Genomic DNA, 24485 nt, shown 5'->3' on the forward strand with positions numbered 1-24485 from the left:
CTTTAAGGTTACAAAGGAGCAGGTGTCTCTCCTTGTGAATCTTTCCTCATTTATTCTTCCTGCAACACAATCCTTTTTGCCTGTGCACGAACGAGAAAACATCATCTTCAATGAAAGTGAGGACATTTTGTTTTATTTCCATCAATGAGCTTTTTCCCCTTTTTGGTTTGCAGGTGTTGACAAAATCTCATATTCCATCTTCAGTTTCCTAGCCTTCTTCACCATGTTAGTTGAAACAGCGAACTCTTTACCCATTTTTTTAGTAGCGCAGCTATTTGTGCGAGGGTCAAAATTTGAACTTTACTGCTATTGCTTGAAGTCTGAAGTTTAACCCACGAGCGGGCGTGCCTGTGTATAAAGTGCGCCAACAAAAAATAAAACTATTTTGCACGGTTCCATTTATGTTTCACAACTACACACCTGTACCTATTCGTTCATTATTGCTTCAGGTGACAATGATAATTTGTGTTGTCATACGTCCAAGAGAGCAGCAGTGATATAAAATACAAAGCGAGCTAGGCAGAAAAAATGACCCAGATTATGGGCTAGCAGCCTAATGCCACATTGAGACATGTGTCTATGAGATAATTAGTGAGCAAATAAGGAGCTGGATGGGATGTGATGCCACTGCACTGCTTGATGCTTCTAGTTGGTCATTACTGTCTCTGTAACACCTGTCCTTGGCAACAGGGTGTTGTACTGAAAATTTATTTCATTACTGTTTAATAAAACAGTGGTGTAGCTCATATTATGTAAGTTAATTTTCTTGCTGTTTAAATAAACTACGATTAAACTGTGATTTTGATCATACATAACTCACTTTAGCAACATCAGTGATTCTCCAAGTGATGATAATGAAGTGTTAGCAAGCATCAACAACACCTACGTCTTCAGTGGATAGCGATTCTTGCTAATCCTGGTGGGATGATTCTTTTGGGGCATTTCATGTCTACATTTGGTACATATTTTCTGACCAAGTTTGAAAACTTTGTTAGTCAGTAACTTCAACGTATCAGACACTGCAGTGTTTACTGGTGTTCAAGCCTTCGGTTATGTTTATCTTTACCGAATGGTTTGCACAAATTGTGCAGGAATTGAAATTTTGCCGTCAACAAGGCATTCTGGTATGAACAAATTTGGGCATCTTCAGAAAAACCAAGCCCAGGCCTAAAGTGAAGAGGCTCCTTATCAATTGGTGACATTTCCTTAACTGAATGTAGTTCCCTCTGGCCACGATAGAATGGCAATGACTTCAGACAAGATTCAGTATTGATTTTATATAAAATATACAAATTAGGCTATCAAAACATATTTTTTTAGTGCTTACCTACAGCTAAAACAATGATTACTGAGTATTCAAAAACTCGATACTCAACCCTAAGATTGTTCAGCACAAAAGACTGGCAATGCGAAAATTGCCAATAATGAAAGCAGCAACTGAAACTAGTGATTCAGCATGTATATCACTGCTGTGAGGATAGAGCCTTAAGAAACTATTGCTGCTTTAAAATACCAATGGAAACTGAGTGACAATGCATTGTAGGGTAAAAAGCTTCTAAAGCAACATAGCATTCTTCCAGATTTTACAATCCTCACAGCACTTTCTGAGGTTTTATTATATTCAACGCTGTAAAAAATAATGTAAAAACACTTCTTATTAGCGTAGTTACTTTCCCTAAACCACAGGAAAATCTTATAATATTAAAAGACACTACAATTATACATTTTTTGATTTACAAACTTCAAAATTGTGTTAATTTTTGTATTTATCAGTAAACCATTTTCCCTACTTTGATAGGTATTCTTACTCATCAATATGCAAGATCCAGAAATTAAACAATATAGCTTTGAAAGCTTGAAGGATGCTCTATCCAGCTGTGGCAAGGAAAAAAAGGATTGAAGAAGACAGCTGAGATATTGTCACCCAAAAGTAGAAAATTTTGGCCAAATTTGCAGATACATATCTTTTCATCTGAGCATCCTGTACTAACTAAATTTGACTGATATATAGACATCACAGGTAGTAATAGCCATCTGAAGTTTTGGCGTGATTGGCTCATATGAAAAGTAGCTGCGGTTGGTCAAACCATGGCTCTTAGAATAGTGCTACAAATATTTTAGCCACTTTAGAGGCTTGAATATATAGTTAGATATGGCTAAATCCCTAACTTTTGCCATTGTGTGATTCAACATCAAAATTTTTCTATGTATATTAAAGCAAATGACGAAATGTTTGCTAGAAGTTTTAAAAAAAGCCTAGCAAAGTTGGCACATCTGCACCTTCGTACACGATGCGGAGGTGAGCACCTCTCTTTAAAATCTCCTAAAAATTCAACCACTGAAGATACTGGGCTAAATTAGGTATATAATCATCAAAGACCATGTAGAACCTTCACACCAAATTTCATTAGGTTTGGAGATGGTGAAGTGTGGACACTTTTTACTATTGGTCCCTCTGACGTGGAATGAGCCAACTGAAGTCCCCCCCCCCCCCCCCCCCTCCTCACTCTCTCACACACATTCATGTTTTATTGCTGCAGTATTATTCTGTAATCAGAGTCATTAAGGTAGTTTGTAAGCTGTTATCCCAAGCAAAAAGTGAAGGTAAATGGGGGCACTCACTGAGGATCCACCACCCTTAGCATGAAGTCTGGAATAATGGAAGGTAGATTCATCTTGACAACTTTCTATATCCTGAAAAAGCCCATCAAGGTGAACAGCTTTGGATTATTTCTCTATTTAGTACGTTCTTTAATCCCCATTACCATGCTTTCCCATTGTCAGTATTTTTTGAGAACAGACTATGAGGTGTCACTGAAGTTCAGCATCCCCTTTTTGTTTTAAAAAGTCATCCGTAAAACTACAGTATAACTGCACTTTTACGTTCCCGGAACTAACGTTTTCCCACTGGTTACGACATTTTTTTCACTCCCTTCAGATTTCCTATGTTCAGAATGTCAATTCACACCTATTTTTACTTTAACAGATCAGTAATTTTTCCACGATTTGCATTTTATGAATCAATGTTCGTGGAGGGGAAAAAACTGGCATATTGACATAAAATGATGCATGCACTGTGTATGCCTTCAAGTAGTGTTTATGTAAGTTACACAGTTAACGGTGCTCCACACTGCAAATCTCAAGTCAGAACAAATTGTGATTTGTATCCTGCCACTGCCAACCCCAACTTGGTGTGGTCGCTGATGGGAGTAACTGTTTCGATAGAAGCCAAAATAACGTGCAACTTCTGAGGAACATTCATTTGTTTCGAGTCTATACCAACTTTATCATTCAGTACTGTGCGCTACAAGAAGTAGTACCCTTACTTTATTGTACCCGCATCGTTTCAGCGTTAATTTCACCCTGTGATGAAGATCACATACAGAGGATATCCTTTCACAGTATTTGTAACTTGCTAATATATGGTAGATTCCTTTATGGTTCGTATAAGCATTGTACAGTATTGTTTGCTATCTAAGGTTAACAACGTTGGCAACGCTCACAAGCCTGTTCCTACAACCAAAGTGAGTCGATTTAAATCGATACAGCTACTTTAAACAACTGCCGTGAGAAGAGTTGTGTTTGTGACTTTCTTTGTGTGTACTGTTTAGCACGTTCATAGCCTTGTGTGAAGTGATCAAAGTCCGTGGTTGTTTCTTTCAAATAATTTTCTGTCACAGATTAAGATGGAAAACGCCGTTACTATCAAAAGAGACAGGGAAACCCTTTCTATGGAAGAAATGGAAAAATTCTGGAAAGAGTTGAAGCTCGCAGTGGAACACACGTTGCATTAGCACAGAGTTTAGGAATACCCATTTCTACGTTGAACACTATCATGAAAAACAGACTATTTTGGAAAGTGTAACCAAGAGTGGGCCAAATTCCAAAAAAAGAAATATGCCAGCTATTCGAAATATGCAGAACTGGAAGAAATTACTGTTTCAGGCAGCACGTGCACTGCATATTCCAATAAACAGTGTGATGTTGCGCGAAAAGGTGCTTAAAGTTGCCAATGTACTTGGGAGTGAGGACTTTACAGCATCTAATGGGTGGATTGATAGATTCAAGAAGCAGTACTATGTAGTGTATAAAACTGTATGTGGTGAAGAAAACAGTGGGGCATAAAATCTGTTATGGAATCACAGAGTGGTAGGTTACAAGAATTTTTGAAACAATATAAACAGAAGGATATCTTCGACATTGACGAAACAGATCTCCTTTTCAGCGTATTGGCACATAAAACACTTGCCTTTAAAGGCGAAAACTGCCATGGAGGTAAACACGATAAAGTTCGCCTGACAGTAATGTTAGGTAAGAATGTGGATGGTTCCGAAAAAATTAAACTGTTTGCGATTGGCAAATCCAAAAAACCTCTGTGTTTTAAAAACATAAAACACTGCCACAAACTACAGTGCCAACAAAAAAGTGTAGATGACGTCGGAATTATTCAAGAAGCAATTACATTGCCTTTATGCAAGAATGGGTATTCATAACAGAAAAATTCTCCTGTTAGTGGATTGTTGCCCTGTGCATCCCAGAAATGAGCCTATGTAATGTGCAATTAGAGTTTCTACCACCAAACTGCACAAGCAAATTACACCCTTTTGGATTTGGGTATTATCCATGCCTTGAAAACGCACTATAGGAAGGCGACTGTGCAAATGGCATTAACTTTGATGGAAGTTGGGAAATACCCAGCCTCCTTTAAAGTGCTAATTTTTATGCTTTGCATTATATTGCAAAGGCATGGACAGAAGTTATGCTTCCGAATAGCGGGATTCATTGAAGCCAACAACTGAAATGGATCTGATGCACCAGATGCGAGTGTTAGTGGCAACGGTGAAAAACTGCTTGCTTCATCATGGGAAAAGCTGCAGGTCCAGCATCCGGTTCACGATTTCTTACACACTGACGACGATGTTGTCATTGTGGAAAGTGTTTCTGTTCATGATGTGATCGACTTTCACGCACAAGAAAACACAAAGTGGCAGAGACAGTGATGAGGACAATGAGGTTCCCTCACTTGCAGTTGTTAATGCAGCAGTGGAAACAATTAAAAAATATATATTTCAGCTGCAGAAAAGTTTTCATTGTGTTTATGAACTCGAAAATCACAATGAAAAAATTCACCAGAAAAAATTATAACTATCTACAATTTTGGATTTTTTAGCTAAAAAGTAGTAACTACTGTACCCACTTGTTCACGTCACATTTATAGACCAACCAAACTAAAGGTCAGTATAATAAATATAAACGGCATATTAAGTTTTGTAGATGTGTGCTTGAAATGCTTAAGTGTAGTATGGTTTCCTTCCCTGTAATCTTGGTTGTGGTACAGGCCGATCTCTATTGTAACCCCGATGTCTACATCGATTTGAAAGTGTCAATTTGTCTGGGAGCTGACTAAGCGAGTGAGTTTGAAATAAAGGCTGCAGTGACAGACTAATCTGTAGTGTATTGCCATATTTAACGCACTCTGAAAATTTCACACACCTATATACGCAGAATCAAAAACAGCATGATAGGTGGCCAGTACTGTATACATCAGCTGACGTCACTTTCGCAGGAAAGTTACACTGAAAATGGAGTTGAGAGAGATCTTTAATGGCGTATACTCTTGACCCGCACTTTTCATATGCATGAAGTATAAATACTAAAACTGCCATTTGCATCACTTCAGCTTTGCAAGCACATAAATCAACGTGATGGCTGCATGGTATGCATTATTTTTAATGCGATTTGTTGTGCTAAAGTGTTGATGAATGTTATGTCACCTGCTAAACATAGCACTAAATTCAGGTTACCCTTTATTAAATTATAAACATTCCTTGACGAGTATTTTGTTGCCTATTATCTACATATATCACACAAAACTATGAAAATGGAAAGGTGGTCCCATACATAACCAATAAAACTTAAAAAAGCATTTCCAACATTTTACATTTTCCCGCACTTTACGCCTTTTTTTTTTTTTTTTTTCAAGACCCTTGAAAAGTGTAAAAGTAGGGTTTTACTGTACTTCAGAAGCATACATCACTTCTGCATACAAGTAGGTTATAAGGGACAGTCAAATGAAAATGAGACAGGTGAAGAAAAATAAGTAAACTATTTGTAATTTCAAAAGTAATTGTTGTAACTGTTTATACATTTATCCCACTGTGATACAATTGGTCAATGCCTTCATGGAAGAAGGTTTGCAGTTGCCCATGGATACGTGATTGTATGTACCTAGGCATGCACCTCTTCGTTTGAAGCAAATCAGGGCCACGAATGTCTTCCTTCAGGACTCCAAAAATATGGAAATATCATGGTGACAGATCAGAATTGTATGAAGAAGGTTTAAAGGACTTCTCAGCGAAATTTCTACAGTGTAGGCTAAACAACCTTGGCAATGTAAGCAGGCATTATCCTGCAACAGAATGATTCAGTCCATCGACATTCCTGGGCATTCGAACTCTATGGCACACTTCAATTTTTACGAAGTGTCTACATCCTACTGAGAGTTAATTGTGGTGCTGTGTTAGAGAAAGTCAATGAGCAGTGAGCCCCTGCCAACAACGAAAAATGTCATCATGACTTTCCCAGAGTTAGAGTCCCGAATGTTCCCCATCACCATGCAAGTGCCATATTTTTGGAGCCCTGCAGGAAGACATTTGTGGCTGGCAATTTGCTTCAAACAAAGAGATACGCACCTGGGTACAATCACAGTTCTATAGGCAAGTGCAAATATTCTTCCATGAAGGCACTGACCACGTTGTCTTTCAGTGGGATAAATGTGTGTGTGATGGTGATTACTTTTGAAATAATAAACAGTTTACTTACTTTTTTCCATCTGTTTCGTTTACATTTGCCTGCCCCTCTTACATATCCGATATGTTTGCACCTGGACATAAGATATGGTAAGATATATCCACTAGCATCTAAGCACAAAACGAAGTGTTCCAATAGCAAAGCTGAATAATGTGTGCATGATAAAACATAGTAATTACAACATCTGTACAACAAAATTACCAATGTACAAAATAATTACCTTTTATCTTGGCACACTCTAGAAGATATGGGAGGCTTTCAGCAGCAGCTGTTCTCACTCCATCATGAAAATAAAATTTCAGCATTGGTACCATGAGCCTCACTACTTCCTCCGCATAGTCCGCAAAACCTTCTTTTAGTTCACGGGCATAGCACACTAACATTTCACAAGCAGTGGCCTTATCTTCCAGACCTGAAACATAAAATATAATGATGTACCAACAATTCGCTTTGAACAAAACTGAATCATTCCCACAGTAACTTCTAACTGGATTTTTGTTTTCTTTCATAACCCTAACAAAGACTGTCACCAGGAAAGATAGGAATTACAATTTTATAAACTATGCAGAACCAATAGGTGCATACATAAAAACAAATCATATTCAAAATAAAAAAAGTTTGACTAAATCTGCATTTTCTTTCTTTGGATTTTGCAATTTGTTAGGTATCAAACCTACTCAGGCAACAAATTTAATTGTTTAAAGTCATTGTTATCACCATTGTTATCACCCCCCCCCCCCCCCCCCCAAAAAAAAACTGATACAAAAAATTAGCCTACTAATACTGGTACATTTTTACATAATGAGAACCTTAACTCTAGTGCTCATTCCTTCACCGAAGACATACGATCATTGCACCTGCAGGCATGATTTCACACTTGCAGGTCCTTGAATATCACCCTGCGAAGGCACTATTTCATTTAGCTTTTAGAAAAGAAGGAGATAATGCAGTACTCCACCTGTCAACAAAGCCATCACGAGCTTTATGTGAGTGAAGTCTCTCCTCTTTGACTGCAATATAAACAGTTCTTATCATCAAAGGGTTCTGACAGTACTAGATATCCATTGCCCTAGCAGGTAGTAAGGATAATGTATTCTGATAGGAGGATGATGAAAATAGTGACATTGATGAATGAAATACCAATAGTAAAGTTAACAGTTGTAGCGATGCAAGGGGGTACCAAATTTGTTATAAAAGTCAGTAAATTACTCAACTGACAGTATTTTTCAGTAAAGGTATTTCGTTCATTCCAAACAAGTATCAATTCCTGAAGTCAACATCTAGACACAAGTTGACTGCAATTTGAAGACGTTTTAGCAAACTAATAGTTTCTTTCAGGCGATAAGATTTTACTGACTACGAAATATAAGTTCTTGAAAAGTTTATTCAGAATAGGAAATGTTAATTAGTAATTGCAGGCCATAATTTATCTGTTTAATATAAAGGTGTTTTGAATTTTGTGCACATGAAAAAGTGTGAATTTATGTGCGGCTTTTACTCTGAGACTAGTTATCACAGAGTGCAAAAAGTGCGCATGAACAGTTCGCTGACCTACACGGTGAATTTTATGTTTTGTGATTTTGACCCAAATGGAGACAAATCCAGTTTCATTTAGGTTTTACGCGAGATCGACACATCACGTTATTACAATAGAGTTGTTAAGCAAATTTGGGAAAACTGAAACCTGCGCACTTGATTTGAAATACATTACACACTAGTACCTGATCGAGATGTCCAGTGAATCGTGAACAATAGTTGCAAAACTTCTGAACGAAGTTGGAAATTAATTTTGAGACAAGTGCTGATTTTGACAAAAATGAACCGAAAGTTTATTCAAAATATTGAGGTTCTGTTTTAATTAAGATACACATCACCTTGTTGAGCACGTTGCATAGCAACACTGTAATGCAGATTAATTCATTAAAACAATTTGCGACATAGTAAGTCTCATTACACATACAAACTGTTAAACGAAATTTGCTGACCGCATGAGAGTGATTTTATTTCCAGAAATGCCAATAAACCAACGATTTGAAAAGTTAAATTACTAACTGTTGTGTAACTTCATTGCTTGTCCCATGCCACTGCTGAACGTGTTGTATCGTGTCTCTTCACAAGAGATCTCAAGAAGCCAGGATAAACAAGGAACAGGAAGAAGATTAAAGAAGAGGCATCAGTATACAGTGACATCATAAAGACTGATTACAAGGCTGGCAGGACTGTGCAATTTACAACACGAAAATGTTGTTAATGAGAGTGACTATTAGGACACGTTTATGTAAATGGGCAAGATGATAACTATTTTGCAGCGAGTCTTTCCCCCTTTCCTATAAAAATAAAGGGTGTAGCTTATCTATGGACTATATGGTTGTATTATAGCGAATGTGTGTGATTTGGAGTTAAATTCTCCATATTACATAATATGAGAGATGTATTTACAGAATGTAGTCATGAATTAACTTTGGAACATTTATGCAATTTCCATCTATAAGGAACTACGGTGCACAGCCAATTGTGTATGTAAAAGTGCAGTATTTACATCAGACTATCTAATTTTAAAAGACTTTTATGACTTACCAGATGTACGGATACCAAAGTTCTGCTGTTCACCAAGGTAAACAAACTGCCAATCAATATCACTCTCAATGCCCTGCATATCTTCATTATCCAACAACGCTACCTCTGGTTTCATGCCAGCAGTCTTCATAACAGGACCCATTACAAGTGGCAAGTACTGTTCAAACTGTTTTCCTGCAAAATAATCAAGAGTGTTTTGTTGAACACAATATTTAAAAGCTGTCAAATGCAGGAGTAACTCGTAAATTACCATATTCCCAAGATGAGTTACCACAGTTACGATTCAACATCAATTTTAATTTGTCCTCTGAACTTCGACACTATTCACATTTGTGAATATCAAAAAGGTTTTATGATAATGGAAATTTCAGGATGGAAACAACACCCAAAACACGGGATGTGCAACCACTCATTTATCGTATTGCTGTGGCACATAGGTATACTCAATAAATCATAAATGACCCCTGGTTTTTCACTATTTGTTCTTCCCATGTTTTATAGTGGATTTTGTGTGTGTGTGTGTGTGTGTGTGTGTGTGTGTGTGTGTGTGTGTGAGAGAGAGAGAGAGAGAGAGAGAGAGAGAGAGAGAGAATATTGGTCACTGGGGAATCGTGTATATCAGCACCCAGTCAGCTCCACAGTTGAACCTCACTACATTGCCAATACTGAGAATGGTTGCCTTCAACTACATGAAAGGTGTAAAGAAATTAGTAAATACAGCCACACAGCCTGTTTTCTCAACAAAAATGTAGAACCCATTCTCACAGCTCCCCCCCCCCCCCCCCAAAAAAAAGAAGAAACTGCAGTCAAGTAATTGTTTCAAGATAGCAAAAATAATCTCCCCCAAGAACCATGGACCTTGCCGTTGGTGGGGAGGCTTGCATGCCTCAGCGATACAGATAGCCGTACCGTAGGTGTAACCACAATGGAGGGGTATCTGTTGAGAGGCCAAACGTGTGGTTCCTGAAGAGAGGCAGCAGCCTTTTCAGTAGTTGCAGGGGCAATAGTCTCGATTGACTGATCTGGCCTTGTAACAATAACCAAAACGGCCTTGCTGTGCTGGTTCTGCGAACAGCTGAAAGCAAGGGGAAACTACAGCCGTAATTTTTCCTGGGGGCATGCAGCTTTACTGTATGGTTAAATGATGATGGTGTCCTCTTGGGTAAAATATTCCCCCATTCGGATCTCCGGGCGGGGACCGTTATCAGGAGAAAGAAAACTTGGGTTCTACGGATCGGAGCATGGAATGTCAGATCCCTTAAACGAGCAGTTAGGTTAGAAAATTTAAAAAGGGAAATGGATAGGTTAAAGTTAGATATAGTAGGAATTAGTGAAGTTCGCTGGCAGGAGGAACAAGACTTTTGGTCAGGCGAATACAGGGTTATAAATACAAAATCAAACAGGGGTAATGCAGGAGTCGGTTTAATAATGAATAAAAAAAATAGGAGTGCGGGTAAGCTATTACAAACAGCATAGGGAATGCATTACTGTGGCCAAGATAGACACGAAGCCCACGCCTACTACAGTAGGACAAGTTTATATGCCAACTAGCTCTGCAGATGACGAAGAAATTGAAGAAATGTATGATGAAATAAAAGAAATTTTTCAGAGAGCGAAGGGAGATGAAAATTTAATAATCATGGGCGACTGGAATTCGGTAGTAGGAAAAGGGAGAGAAGGAATCTTAGTAGGTGAATATGGATTGGGGCTAAGAAATGAAAGAGGAAGCCGCCTGATAGAATTTTGCACAGAGCACAACTTAATCACAGCTAACACTTGGTTCAAGAATCATAAAAGAAGGTTGTATACATGGAAGAAGCCTGGAGATACTGACAGGTTTCAGATAGATTATATAATGGTAAGACGGAGATTTACGAACCATGTTTTAAATTGTAAGGCATTTCCAGGGACAGATGTTGACTCTGACCACCATCTATTGGTTATGAAGAAACTACAAAAAGGTGGGAATTTAAGGAGATGGGACCTGGATAAACTGACTAAACCAGAGATTGTACAGAGTTTCAGGGAGAGCATAAGGGAACAATTGACAGGAATGGGGGAAAGAAGTACAGTAGAAGAAGAATGGGTAGCTTTGAGGGATGAAGTAGTGAAGGCAGCAGAGGATCTAGTAGGTAAAAAGACGAGGGCTAGTAGAAAGCCTTGGGTAACAGAAGAAATATTGAATTTAATTGATGAAAGGAGAAAATATAAAAATGCAGTAGATGAAACAGGCAAAAAAGAATAGAAATGTCTCAAAAATGAGATCGACAGGTAGTGTAAAATGTCTAAGCAGGGATGGCTAGAGGACAAATTTAAGGATGTAGAGCAGGGCTTAAGAACTGGCCGGTTTTGAGCGCGAGTACTCGCGTCTGCTCAGGCACGTGCTCACGAGCAGCTGCAAGGTCGCGGAGTAGGGAGGGAGGGGAAATGCGCGCGCACGTTTGAATAGGGCCGCAGCGTGCCTATTGAATTTGCGCCGACTGTGTAACGTTTGAAGTACTACGATCAGCTCTTAACAGTCACTTCGCTGGTTAAGAATCATGTGAAGTGTAACCCCAACCATGCTTTCGCAATTCAACCCCCATTGGGAGGAATTTTATCTGTTTACTGAAAAAGATGGTGTTGCAAAATGTTTAGTATGTCACAAAATGCTGAATACTTTTACGAAATTTAATTTGCAGCGACATTATATGTCGTACCACGCGAAAGACTATGGACGTGGAAAATGTGATTGACCAGATCATGCACAGGAAGTTATTAAACTTAAAAGGAAGCTATCCGAAAAAGATCTGGACGACGAAGAAAAATCAACTGAGGCAGCTGTCATAGTGGGTTACAAAATTGCTTTGCTTTTAGCAAAATCCCTGCACCCCTTAACTGATGGCGATTTAATAAAAGAGTGTTTGGTAGTTGCAGCGGAACATTTGTGTCCATCTCAAGTTGAACAGTTTCGGATTGTGCCATTATCTAACATGACCATTATGCGTCGCATACAGGACATGGCAGACGACGTCCAGAGCCAGCTTGCAAATATCTGTAAAGATTTTATGGCGTATTCTCTAGCTGTGGACGAAAGTGTTGATATCACTGGAACAGCGCAACTTGCCATATTTATTAGAGGTTTTAATAGAGATCTTCAGGTGAGGGAGGAGCTCCTCGATGTAGTAGCCATGAAGAACACTACAACCGGAGGTGATATTTTAAGTAGTGTTGAAGAAAGTGTTGAAAATATAGGATTCTTTAGTTTCAGTGTCTACAGATGGTAGAGGCATACACTAAGCTAATAAAATTATGTGGCACGTGTACATTCTCCTTTATTTGTTTCATTTGTCGCACTAATAATTCGTGAGTGAGATCCCTGCAGGTGGCCGCGGATTTACATCGACTGGCGGCAGCTGTTGTGTACCCCACGTGACTCTCCCCACTCTCCGGTCTGGTCCGATAGTGGGGGTAGCGTGCTCGCGCTGCTCCGTGCTCGCGCCTTGCTGCTCACAGCTTGCTCCGCGAGCACGTATGTTGTGAAGCCCTGATGTAGAGGCTTATCTCACTAGGGGTAAAATAGATACTGCCTAAAGGAAAATTAGAGAGACCTTTGGAGAAAAGAGAACCATTTGCATGAATATCAAGAGCTCAGATGGAAACCCAGTTCTAAGCAAAGAAGGGAAAGTAGAAAGGTGGAAGGAGTATATAGAGGGTCTATACAAGGGTGATGTCCTTGAGGACAATATTATGGAAATGGAAGAGGATGTAGATGAAGATGAAATGGGAGATACGATACTGCGTAAAGAGTTTGACAGAGCACTGAAAGACCCGAGTCGAAACAAGGCCCCGGGGGTAGACAACATTCCATTAGAACTACTGATGGCCTTGGGAGAGCCAGTCCTGACAAAACTCTACCATCTGGTGAGCAAGATGAATGAGACAGGTGAAATACCCTCAGACTTCAAGAAGAATATAATAATTCCTGTTCCAAAGAAAGCAGGTGCTGACAGATGTGAAAATTACTGAACAATCAGTTTAATAAGTCACGGATGCAAAAAAACTAACACGAATTCTTTACAGACGAATGGAAAAACAGGTAGAAGCCGACCTCGGGGAAGATCAGTTTGGATTCCGTAGAAACATTGAAACACCTGAGGCAATACTGACCCTACGACTTATCTTAGAAGCTAGATTAAGGAAAGGCAAAGCTACGTTTCTAGCATTTGTAGACTTAGAGAAAGCTTTTGACAATGTTGACTGGAATACTCTCTTTCAAATTCTGAAGGTAGCAGGGGTAAAATACAGGGAGCGAAAGGCTATTTACGATTTGTACAGAAACCAGATGGCAGTTATAGGAGTTGAAGGGCATGAAAGGGAAGCAGTGGTTGGGAAGGGAGTGAGACAGGGTTGTAGCCTATCCCCGATGTTATTCAATCTGCATATTGAGCAAACAGTGAAGGAAACAAAAGAAAAAATCCGGAGTAGGTATTAAAATCCATGGAGAAGAAATAAAAATTTTGAGGTTCACCAATGACATTGTAATTCTGTCAGAGACAGCAAAGGACTTGGAAGAGCAGTTGATTGGAATGGATAGTGTCTTGAAAGGAGGATATAAGATGAACATCAGCAAAAGCAAAACGAGGATAATGTAATGTAGTTGAATTAAGTCAGGTGATGCTGAGGGAATTAGATTAGGAAATGAGACACTTAAAGTAGTAAAGGAGTTTTGCTATTTGGGGAGCAAAATAACTGATGATGGTCGAAGTAGAGAGGATATAAAATGTAGACTGGCAATGGCAAGGAAAGCATTTCTGAGGAAGAGAAATTTGTTAACATCGAGTATGGATTTAAGTGTCAGGAAGTCGTTTCTGAAAGTATTTGTATGGAGCGTAGCAATGTATGGAAGTGAAACATGGACGATAACTAGTTTGGACAAGAGGGGAATATAAGCTTTCAAACTGTGGTGCTACAGAAGAATCCTGAAGATTAGATGGGTAGATCATATAACTAATGAGGAGGTATTGAATAGGATTGGGGAGAAGAGAAGTTTGTGGCGCAACTTGACTAGAAGAAGGGATCGGTTGGTAGGACACGTTCTGAGGCATCAAGGGATCACCAATTTAGTATTGGAGGGCTGAGTGGAGGGTAAAAATCGTAGAGGGAGACCAAGAGATGAATACACTAAACAGATTCAGAAGTATGTAGGTTGCAGTAGGTACTGGGAGATGATGAAGCTTGCATAGGATAGCGTAGCATGGAGCGCTGCATCAAACCAGTCTCAGGACTGAAGACCACAACAACAACAACAGCAAAAATAAGGGTAAGCCATCAATTAGCTGACAAATAATGAGCATATTTCTCTTGTTTTACTGTACTGCTCTTTAATACAATACAGTTCCGCACTGTCGCCTGATAAACAAATTAAGAGCCTACTGAATATCAGACCAGCTGTGTGGCTGGATTGATGAGTTTTTAGCAAACAGAACACAGCATGTTGTTCTCAATGGAGAGACGTCTACAGACATTAAAGTAACCTCTGGCGTGCCACAGGGGAGTGTTATGGGACCATTGCTTTTCACAATATATATATAAATGACCTAGTAGATAGTGTCAGAAGTTCCACGCGGCTTTTTGCGGATGATGCTGTAGTATACAGAGAAGTTGCAGCATTAGAAAATTGCATCGAAATGCAGGAAGATCTGCAGCGGATAGGCACTTGGTGCATGGAGTGGCAACTGACCCTTAACATAGACAAATGTAATGTATTGCGAATACATAGAAAGAAGGATCCTTTATTGTAAGATTATATGATAGCGGAACAAACACTAGTAGTAGTTACTTCTGTAAAATATCTGGGAGTATGCGTGCGGAACGATTTGAAGTGGAATGATCATATAAAATTAATTGTTGGTACGGTGGGTGCCAGGTTGAGATTTATTGGCAGAGTCCTTAGAAAATGTAGTCCATCAACAAAGGAGGTGGCTTATGAAACACTCGTTCGACCTATACTTGAGTATTGCTCATCAGTGTGGGATCCGTATCAGGTCGGGTTGATGGAGGGGATGGAAAAGATCCAAAGAAGAGCGGCGTGTTTCGTCACAGGGTTATTTGTTAAGCGTGATAGCGTTACGGAGATGTTTACCTAACTCCAGTGGCAGACTCTGCAAGAGGCGCTCTGCATCGCAGTGTAGCTTGTTATCCGGGTTTTGAGAGGGTTCGTTTCTGGATGAGGTATTGAATATATTGCTTCCCCCTACTTATACCTCCCGAGGAGATCACGAATGTAATATTAGAGAGATTCGAGCGCGCACGGAGGCTTTCCGGCAGTCGTTCTTCCCGCGAACCATGCGCGACTGGAACAGGAAAGGGAGGTAATGACAGTGGCACGTAAAGTGCCCTCCGCCACACACCATTGGGTGGCTTGCGGAGTATAAATGTAGATGTCGAATCTACATGATAAGCGAACGCTATGACACTACCTTGTGACTTCTACAACGAGTTACTATTAAGTGTAATTATAAATACAATGAGTTACGTTGCAAGTGCATGAACATTTTATTCTTCTCAATTATCCACTGAAGTGTGAAGTAATTATCTTTCTCTATCGACAACTGCATCACCTATCCTGCATTAGTAAGTAAGCAAAATAAGCTGCCATCTACTTTTCATCCATCAAGTTGTCAGTGTTTCATCATTTCACTGATCTGTGTACTTGTACAGACAACTCTGATAACCAAATGGCCTTCATACCAATATCATGAATCATTCTGGAATTAATGTAAAATGTTTTGAGGGCACTGCAGAAGACATAATCAAATGGACTCATTCAAAATTTGGTATCATGTTTACCAAACATGTGTTCTGTATTTTAACATCTTGCTCAACAATCGATCATATAAATAGAATGCAGAAGGTTCTTTATTCTCTAATTTTCTGAGAACATTCTCAGGTCCGCTTGAATAAAATGAGTCTGAGAATATACTTCACCTGAGAATGTTCTCAATTTGAGTAACAGCATGGAGGAAGTTGATCAATGTGAAACACATTCACTGGTTTTGTATGAATAAAACTAGAGAAGTTTCTCGTAAGTGGAGAGGACTACCTGTATTTGAAGCGAGCTCTGTAGCATACTTCACGCTGTTTTAAGTTCTGTTGAGGTTTTACCCAGAGCTGTTTTAAGTCCTGTTGAGGTTTTACCCAAATTTTTAAGTAAAAAATTTATGTTGCTCTGAAGGTAAAAAAGGTATACATAGAAGACAGGTATATGCCAGACAACTGTATCAGTGATATCTTCAGGGATTCCTCATCATGTTACCAGAAAAATACCTTTGTGGATTTGACTTCCTAGAAGTGTAGGAGAACTAGAAATAGTAAAAGCCATGTGGCAATCAACGAGTCAGTTTACAAGTGAAGTGGGGAACCTCAACTGCCCACACATATCAATGATGAAATCTTCTGTAGATGGAGACGAACATATGAACTGAAAGAGTTTTTCCAGTATCAATGTGCAGGCAACATTTGATTTTAATAAAATGTCTGCTAGAGTTGATGTGTCATGGTGTGGGTGTGTACATGATGTTACGATATGAAGAAACTGTGATGTATGCCAGATACAAAGAGAGAACCAATGTAATGTTTTACTTTTAGGAAGTGAAGAGTATGACACTGCACCATGGTAACTAACACCATTTCAGAATCTACAAACACCTGATGAGGGCCTACAACAGACTTCAATAAAACAAAAGGTAGCTGTTCTGGAAAATTTTGTGTGTGTGTGTGTGTGTGGGGGGGGGGGGGGGGGGGGGGGATGATTATTTTATTAAATAACTACAGTGACAGCAAGATTCAACTAACTTTCTATATGGATGAGAGTGATGTCAGTGGAGGTTTTCCACTGACACCACAGAAACAAAGCATTCAGCTGCATGTTTAAAGTGTGTAGTTTACAACTGTAAACAGCTGCTTTATGACATTATACTGTCTTAAGTTTTGAAATTTTGAAAGGAACCCTTATCAGTAACTAGCTCCAAATGAAGTACATCTCAGGAATCCATACACTATCTCCCAACATTGCTGAAATACTGAGATACTCTTTCTATATTGCTTTGGTTCTTTCATCCTACACCAGTCCTATTTAAGACGTTAGAAATAAGGAGGCGAATCAGAAAAAGTAATAACTGGTTAATTACAAACCTAGTGGTCTACTTCTCTTAACGAAACCACACAGGCGACTACATAATACTTTACGCACCAAGATGACCATAATATGTCATACTTGCTTAAAATTATCTTAAGTTAGAAATCTCTGACAGAGTTATGGTTTTGAGTAGACATATTTTTAAGGTTTTGTTTGCATAACATTTTCATCTAACTTCAATAACAAAAAAGTATTCCAGGTTTCGAAAATTCAGTAATATCACGAAATCCATTTTCATAAGCTTCCTATATATTGCAGTCAATTTGTTGCCACACATGAAACTAAAATCTGAACCTAGTGCACCTCTTCCAGAACACATTGATGCCCATTCCATATTTATACAATGAATAGTTTGTCTGTTTAAGCAATCTGAACAAAATATGAGATTACGCGTATATTCCGTGCTGGACATGGCATGCAACATACACCGAGAACTTTGTCAAGAAAGAGTGAGAAAGAACAGGTGTGTACTGGGTGATGAAGTAGGCGCTCCTTTGTAGCTGGTTCTCAAGGATGGTGGCAGGTTTGGGCATGTATGGGCATATAGCACAGGAAAGCTGTTGGTGGACTAGGTATGGTGGGGTAGTGCTTGTCTGAAGGTCTACACCGTACTGGGCAAGGAGTTTTTGTCATTGCAGATACGCTCTCCCAAGGTGGTCAGGTTGATGGCAGCAATTTTTTGGTGTGGAGTGGATGGCAGCTGTCAAAACGCAGGTGTGGTTGGTGGGTTTGATATGTACATAGGAGTGCATGGAGGCATCAGAGAGCGGATGGTCAGCAGCAGGTAAAGCAGATAGAGAGAAAACGCTGAGCTTGTGAAGGAATAAGAAAATGGTGTCTTGGCCCTGCCACAGGGACCAGCCAAATCCACCCACCCCACTGTGCACTTCCTATTCCAGTCCTTTCACAAGCTTATCTAACACCACCGGAGGCTGGGCCTCCTGTGAAAGCAGCCATGTCATGTACCAGCTCTGCTGCAATAATGGCACAGGTTTTTACATTGGAATGGGTATCAACCACATGTCCACCAGAATGAACAGTCTGCCAAACTGTAGCCAAGGTTGAAGAGGACCACCCTGTGCCAAAAATGTAAGTGACATAAAATGTCTGACTGCTATGTGTGTCTCACAACTAGGCCACCCGAATCCTCTCCTCCACCACTAGCTTTTCTTAACTGCACAGATGGGAGTTATTCCTACAACATATCCTCCACTTCCAAAAGCATCCTGACCTCAACCCTACACTCAACTATTTCTGCCCCTTCTGTCCTACCACCACCTCCCCTCACCCATTGCCACTGCCACTCGCCCCCACCAGTCTTTTCCCCTCTCTGGTCCTCTCCTTTTCAGCTCCATTTTCCCTTCTTTCCTCCCCTACAGCCTCCCAACACTGTGCCAGGCAGCCTTGTTCTGCCGCCTTCTAGTCTCAGCCAGGCAACCCCCCCCCCCCCCCCAAAATCTCAATCTGTATCCCTCTCCCTTCCCTGCCCCAATCCCGATGCTGCTTTAGTTCAACACAAATTTTGCAGTTTGTCTTGAGCAGCCGGAGATTTGCACGAGATGTTCCTACTTGTGTGGATGTATGTGCATTTTCCTTTCTTTCTGAATATGGCTTTGGCTACGTGTAACAGTTTTTTCATTGTGCCCGTCTGCAACTCAATTTGTCTACGAATTTTTGTTCACTTAAAACTGAGCACTTTCTCAGGGAATGTCCTTTTGCTCTGAGAATGTTCTCCAGAGTATGTTCTTTTTTCCTTCGTGCTACACAATGTGTACATTCATTTTCTAACACAAGGATCTACTAGATTGTGAAGAACACAAAATGGTAAGGTACATGACAAGGTTACAGCAGCTTGCAACAGAATAAATGAGTTTTCCAAGTGGATTAACTATCACAGTAAAATATTGACAGACACTAACCTAATATTTTGCATATTCTTGCCCAAGCAGATATCAGGTACGATGTCTGTGGATCATCATCTGCCAATTCACCAGTTGTCTGAGTTTTTAAAAGTAGGTCCATTACTTCACTGGCGTCTCGCATAAACTGCAAAACAAAAGTTTCTACAGCAAGGATGTATTAAGTAAATATTGTAGGGAACTGAAAACTTACTTGGCCAACAATGAATGAGGAAAAGCGAAATCAAATTGACAAAAAACACAAAAAGGCATAGATTAAATCTTTTAACAACAGAGAAGGAGAAAAAAACAATCTTTATAACGTGGATAATAAAGTCTAGGGCAGGAGAGGTAATCAGTACAAATAAAATTGTACATTAGTAAGAAGATATGCACAATAATTGAGACTTGAGCTTAGCTCTGCAGAAATTAAGAGTGTTCAGATGAAAGGCAAAGGAAAGTCTCCCCCCCTCCCACCCACCCCCCAAAAAATTGAAGAGGTATGGAGTAGAGACAATGAAGTATAATTATCTCAAATGGTTGGTTAGTGGAATCCAATCAGAGACACCATATTTCAGAAGTGCAGGTATTTGAAGTAGTTATTAACCCTTTGATGCCTACAAATATGCTTGCTGCATTCCGTGAAAAGTGTGCTTTGTAATCACCTTCTGCACTGAATATTCCTGGAGCACTGGGTGTGACGATTTTGTCTGCCGCTCTGGATTTCACCGCCCCCCACAGAAAATAAACACAGTTACTCAAACAGCTTCAGTTTTTCACTTTGAATCTCCGCCAGAAATGAAACACTGCATAAATACACAAATACTGTCTGACGCCTAAGAATCACACCTTTACTAGAGTTTTTAGTAGGACGTTAGAAACCTGGTGTCCTTCCATGATTACTCTTATGAACCTGCTGTCCTGCATATATTAGGAACTGTAATAACTCAAGGAAACAATGATATCAGTGACAGCTCTCTAATACATCAGCAGTCATTGGGAACCACAGAATTAACTTCTTCACTCGATTCTGTTTACGAATTGTCAGCAATGTTGTCGAGTGGACATGTGGGCCACTAGTGAAATACCTATCGGCTTTTAAGAAAACTATTTGGCAAGATTTGATTCTTTCACATCTTACTGTATGATATCTTTGCTCGATAAACGACTGAATTCCTTTTAGTTATTCATCTTAGTTACTGTGCAGCATACAATGAAGTGAAGCATTCCACAATATTTAGAAATCATTGCGCAGACTTTGTTATGGGTTGTTTCAGTTAACTGATTGCTGTGTATGAAATGTAGCCAACATAGTGAAATTCTACTTTAAGCTGAGAACAGAGCAATGATTATATTAGACATGCACATGTGCACCTGTGTGTGGTCAAGCATGCACGCCATTTTATATGCTGTCTAAAGAGGCTATAGTGCACCACACACACACAAATTTGTACCGTATTCACTGTGAGATATTCAGCTTTAATCAAAACCTGTTTGTTGTTTGTCACAGGATGTAATCACTAAGTAAGTAAATGTTTTAGCACCCTGGGACAATAGCAGCAATGCACGTTAACACATCCAGAGCAGTCAAAGGGTTAAAATTATTTATGCCAAGAATCGATATTTGATTGCAAGAGTGGGACCACACACAACACAATCTTTGGTCATATTTCATGGTATGTCCAGGAACTGACTGCATGGTCTCAGAGTACACAGTTTGCAGTTATTCATTCAGCCTGAGCTAAATTTATCATAGTAAATCCCATTTTTAAAACCTCTCTATGGGCTTATGTTTTTTCCTACATGACATGTTCCTTTATTGGGGGTTCACTCAATTACGCTGAAGGAGTGACCAAGAATCAGAAATGAAACATTCTGCTGTCATAAGTACATTATAATCAGTAGCTGAAAACCGTAAATAGCTTAGCATGAACTCAATGATTTAGACTTTTTAAGTCACATGCAAAATCTGGTGCCTTGATTTTGATTCATTTAAAAGAAATTAATCTGAAAAGAAAACACTGACTTTGCTCAAATACCGTTTCATCCTGTTCCAGAAAACACTGACTTTGCTCAAATACCGTTTCATCCTGTTCACAGAGCTTCACACAGCTCACTTACATCCACATGGTTATTGGAAGTCGGGGTTTTCATCATACTAATAACCCTGAAGTGACTCACTTGCAGAAACATATGACTTTCCACACTTAAAAACGTAAACAACTGTTTTCTACTGCAATGACTGCTGTGCCACAGAGAGCATTTAGAAAACATTTCAACATGTCACAGGATTCGTGGCAGCAACAGACACGTGCATAGCTGTATAATGTTAATTTTCATTACTGCCTTTCTCTTCAGTCACGAAACTGATGACCTATGCACACAGTTTCTTTGCATTTGCTTTCACAGACTGAATTTCATCTCCCTGCTCAGATGTGCAGGTGATCTGTGCAATTATGAGAAAAAAGCCAATATAATGTTCCCCAGATGTGAAGCTGTCTGTTTTTTACTATCCAGTTATTCTTCACCCGCTCCAATTTTGCCATCTAAATCATTCAGTAATACTGCAAAAATTTCTGCAGTCATCCACTATAAAAAGTGAAGTGTACAGTAGTGTTTTTATGTTTTTCACACATCTAAAGCAGAACTTTTCAGTATCAGGCAACAGTGATGTCCATTTTTCTTATATTATTTTGCATTCAGCATATATTCTTCACTAACATGAAGTATGTACATTGCAAAATACCTGATTTTCATTGAAATTGAAATTGCATACCACTATGTTAGCTGCAACAGAATTTTTTCTCCAATTTAAATGCATCATTCAATCTAGTCCAACATTTGATGTGATGAATCTTCAATCATGATCTTCAGCACAATTTCTACCTATTTGACAATACATTTCTGCCTATATGAAATATTCTAGTCATCATTCTATTAATTCATTTTTGGGGGATCATTTTATTAAATCATTTTTGGAGAATGAATGTAAATACTTTGGATGACAATGCACAATTTTTTGCCTTCATGTGTACTGCAGAACATTTAGTTTCAGAGTGCCAGCATGGAAAGCCCTCTTTATTCAACAAACAGCTGAAAGAAGATTGTGGCAAATATTTTCTTGCCAACTTGAAGAGTTTAATGCTGTAATTATTTTTAACATTGTAATTTATGCTGGCTTTTGTTGAAAAGGAAGTTTTCTTCTCTTTATGTACATAAATACAAGTACACAAATCTACATTTGAAAAAAACACAACGTGGAAGTTCATTTTTAATGGATAAGGCTTCCTTTTCTTCAATTTATCATGCAGACATATTGTACATGGGATTAATGCCCTTTTAAGTGGTTTCTTATTGAGTGATGACTTAAGAGTAACTGAAATGTAAAATTATTCTGGCAATTTCACTGTAATCCAAAGTGCGAAAATTAAATCACTACTGACATTTCTTATGTTGCAGATCTTAAGAAATCTTATTTTTCAGTATCTCTAGAAGAAATTCCATATGCAAATTTTCACTTGTTACTTTATATGCTCAACTTCCATAACAATACAAGCATTAATGCAGTGATTTAACAAGTACTATTTACCTAGTTATAATGTAATAATGCACAATTCAATGGTAATGACAGATGAGTATGAGTATACATACAAATTTCTGTGTTGGGAACATTTTATAGCTGAAGGATGTTCACATTCTGAGCTGTGCAGGTTTCTATTTTCGACAGTAATGAATTATGTGAGCATGGTCCTACTTATTGATATGATGATGATGATGATGATGTGTGAAGGACATCCCAAAATTACAGCCACAGATTAAAACACAAAGTGAACAACACGGTATTGGACAATGGAAATTAAAGGCCAGGGGTATGACAGAAGTGAGGGTATTTGTTGAATGCTGACCACAAGTTGGGTGGGGGGGAAAATGTTTGGAATTTCTGAAGTACCTTCGCATTTCTCCTCTATCCATTCCTGACTCATCATTTTATACTTCATCAACCTCTTTTTGAGATTTTTATTCCTTTATGCCTGCTTCATTTGCATTTAGTTGCCTTTTGTCAAAGTTCATTCTATCAAGTGCTAGCCAAAGATTTCTACTAGCCTTCAACTTCTTGTCCATTTGATCCTTCACTATTTCATCTATCAAATTTAGCTATTGTCTTCTTTTGCATTCCTTTCTCTTGTTTCAGTCAAATGTTTCCTAGAATTCCAGTGATCCCTTTGCATCTCTCAGCTACCACTGATTCTTTCAACTGACCCTGGTCCCAACGCCTCAATTTCTTGTCTTTCTGCTTTTTTTCCAGATTTAATATACAGTTCACAACAAACAGATTAAGGTCACAGTCGACATCTTCACTTAAAAAAATTTGCTTTAAAAATTTTTCTTATCATCACATGATGATCTTGAACGCTTCTGCTGTCTACAGGTCTTTTCCTTGTAAACAGCATCCTTTTGAGATTCTTAAACCTAGTGTTGGTAATCATTTAACTGTGAAAACATGAACTAACTGTACATAGTAGGCAAGTAGTATTATTGTATCAGTGGCTTACCTTTTCAGGTCCAACAGCTAACCCAATTAAGCTTACACATTCAATGGCTTTGCCTCTGAGTGTCTTCAGCTCCTCAGAATTAGCATTCTGTATTATATACTTCAGGCACGGCATTAAACGATCATAATAAGCAACAAACTGTTCCTCTGACGTATCTGCAACTGATGCTATAGTTGTCACTATTTGCTCAAGAACCAATTTGGTCCCTTTCTCCACAAGCTATAATCAAACAAGTCACTTTAATAAATACCAAATTTTCATTAAGTAAAATATTAAGATAAGCATATCATTTCATTAACACTGACAGGTCACAAATTAATGTTAACAAAAACACAGACCACTTGAAACATAATAACAAATGAAACTTGACTGAAGCTGCTACTGCTCTATAGCACTTGAATAGGTTAAGAAAGGCAAACATACGTTTCTAGCATTTGTAGACTTAGAGAAAGCTTTTGACATCGTTGA

At 38.8% G+C, this 24485-nt stretch overlaps 1 protein-coding gene across 1 annotated transcript in view; it reads right to left on the reverse strand.

Annotated features, from left to right (window-relative positions):
* The window catches only part of LOC124589517 (importin-5), a 169004-nt gene that overhangs the window by 55123 nt on the left and 89396 nt on the right, over positions 1-24485 (reverse strand). Inside the window, exons 12-15 of the mRNA XM_047131559.1 lie at positions 24018-24236; positions 19486-19612; positions 9388-9561; positions 7031-7222 (exon numbers count right to left, since the gene is read on the reverse strand). Of these exons, the coding sequence (XP_046987515.1) occupies positions 7031-7222; positions 9388-9561; positions 19486-19612; positions 24018-24236 (712 nt within the window). The remainder of the gene's footprint in view (positions 1-7030; positions 7223-9387; positions 9562-19485; positions 19613-24017; positions 24237-24485) is intronic.

The sequence above is a fragment of the Schistocerca americana genome, chromosome 2 (genome assembly GCF_021461395.2).
Source record: "Schistocerca americana isolate TAMUIC-IGC-003095 chromosome 2, iqSchAmer2.1, whole genome shotgun sequence".
Lineage (NCBI taxonomy): Eukaryota > Metazoa > Arthropoda > Insecta > Orthoptera > Acrididae > Schistocerca > Schistocerca americana.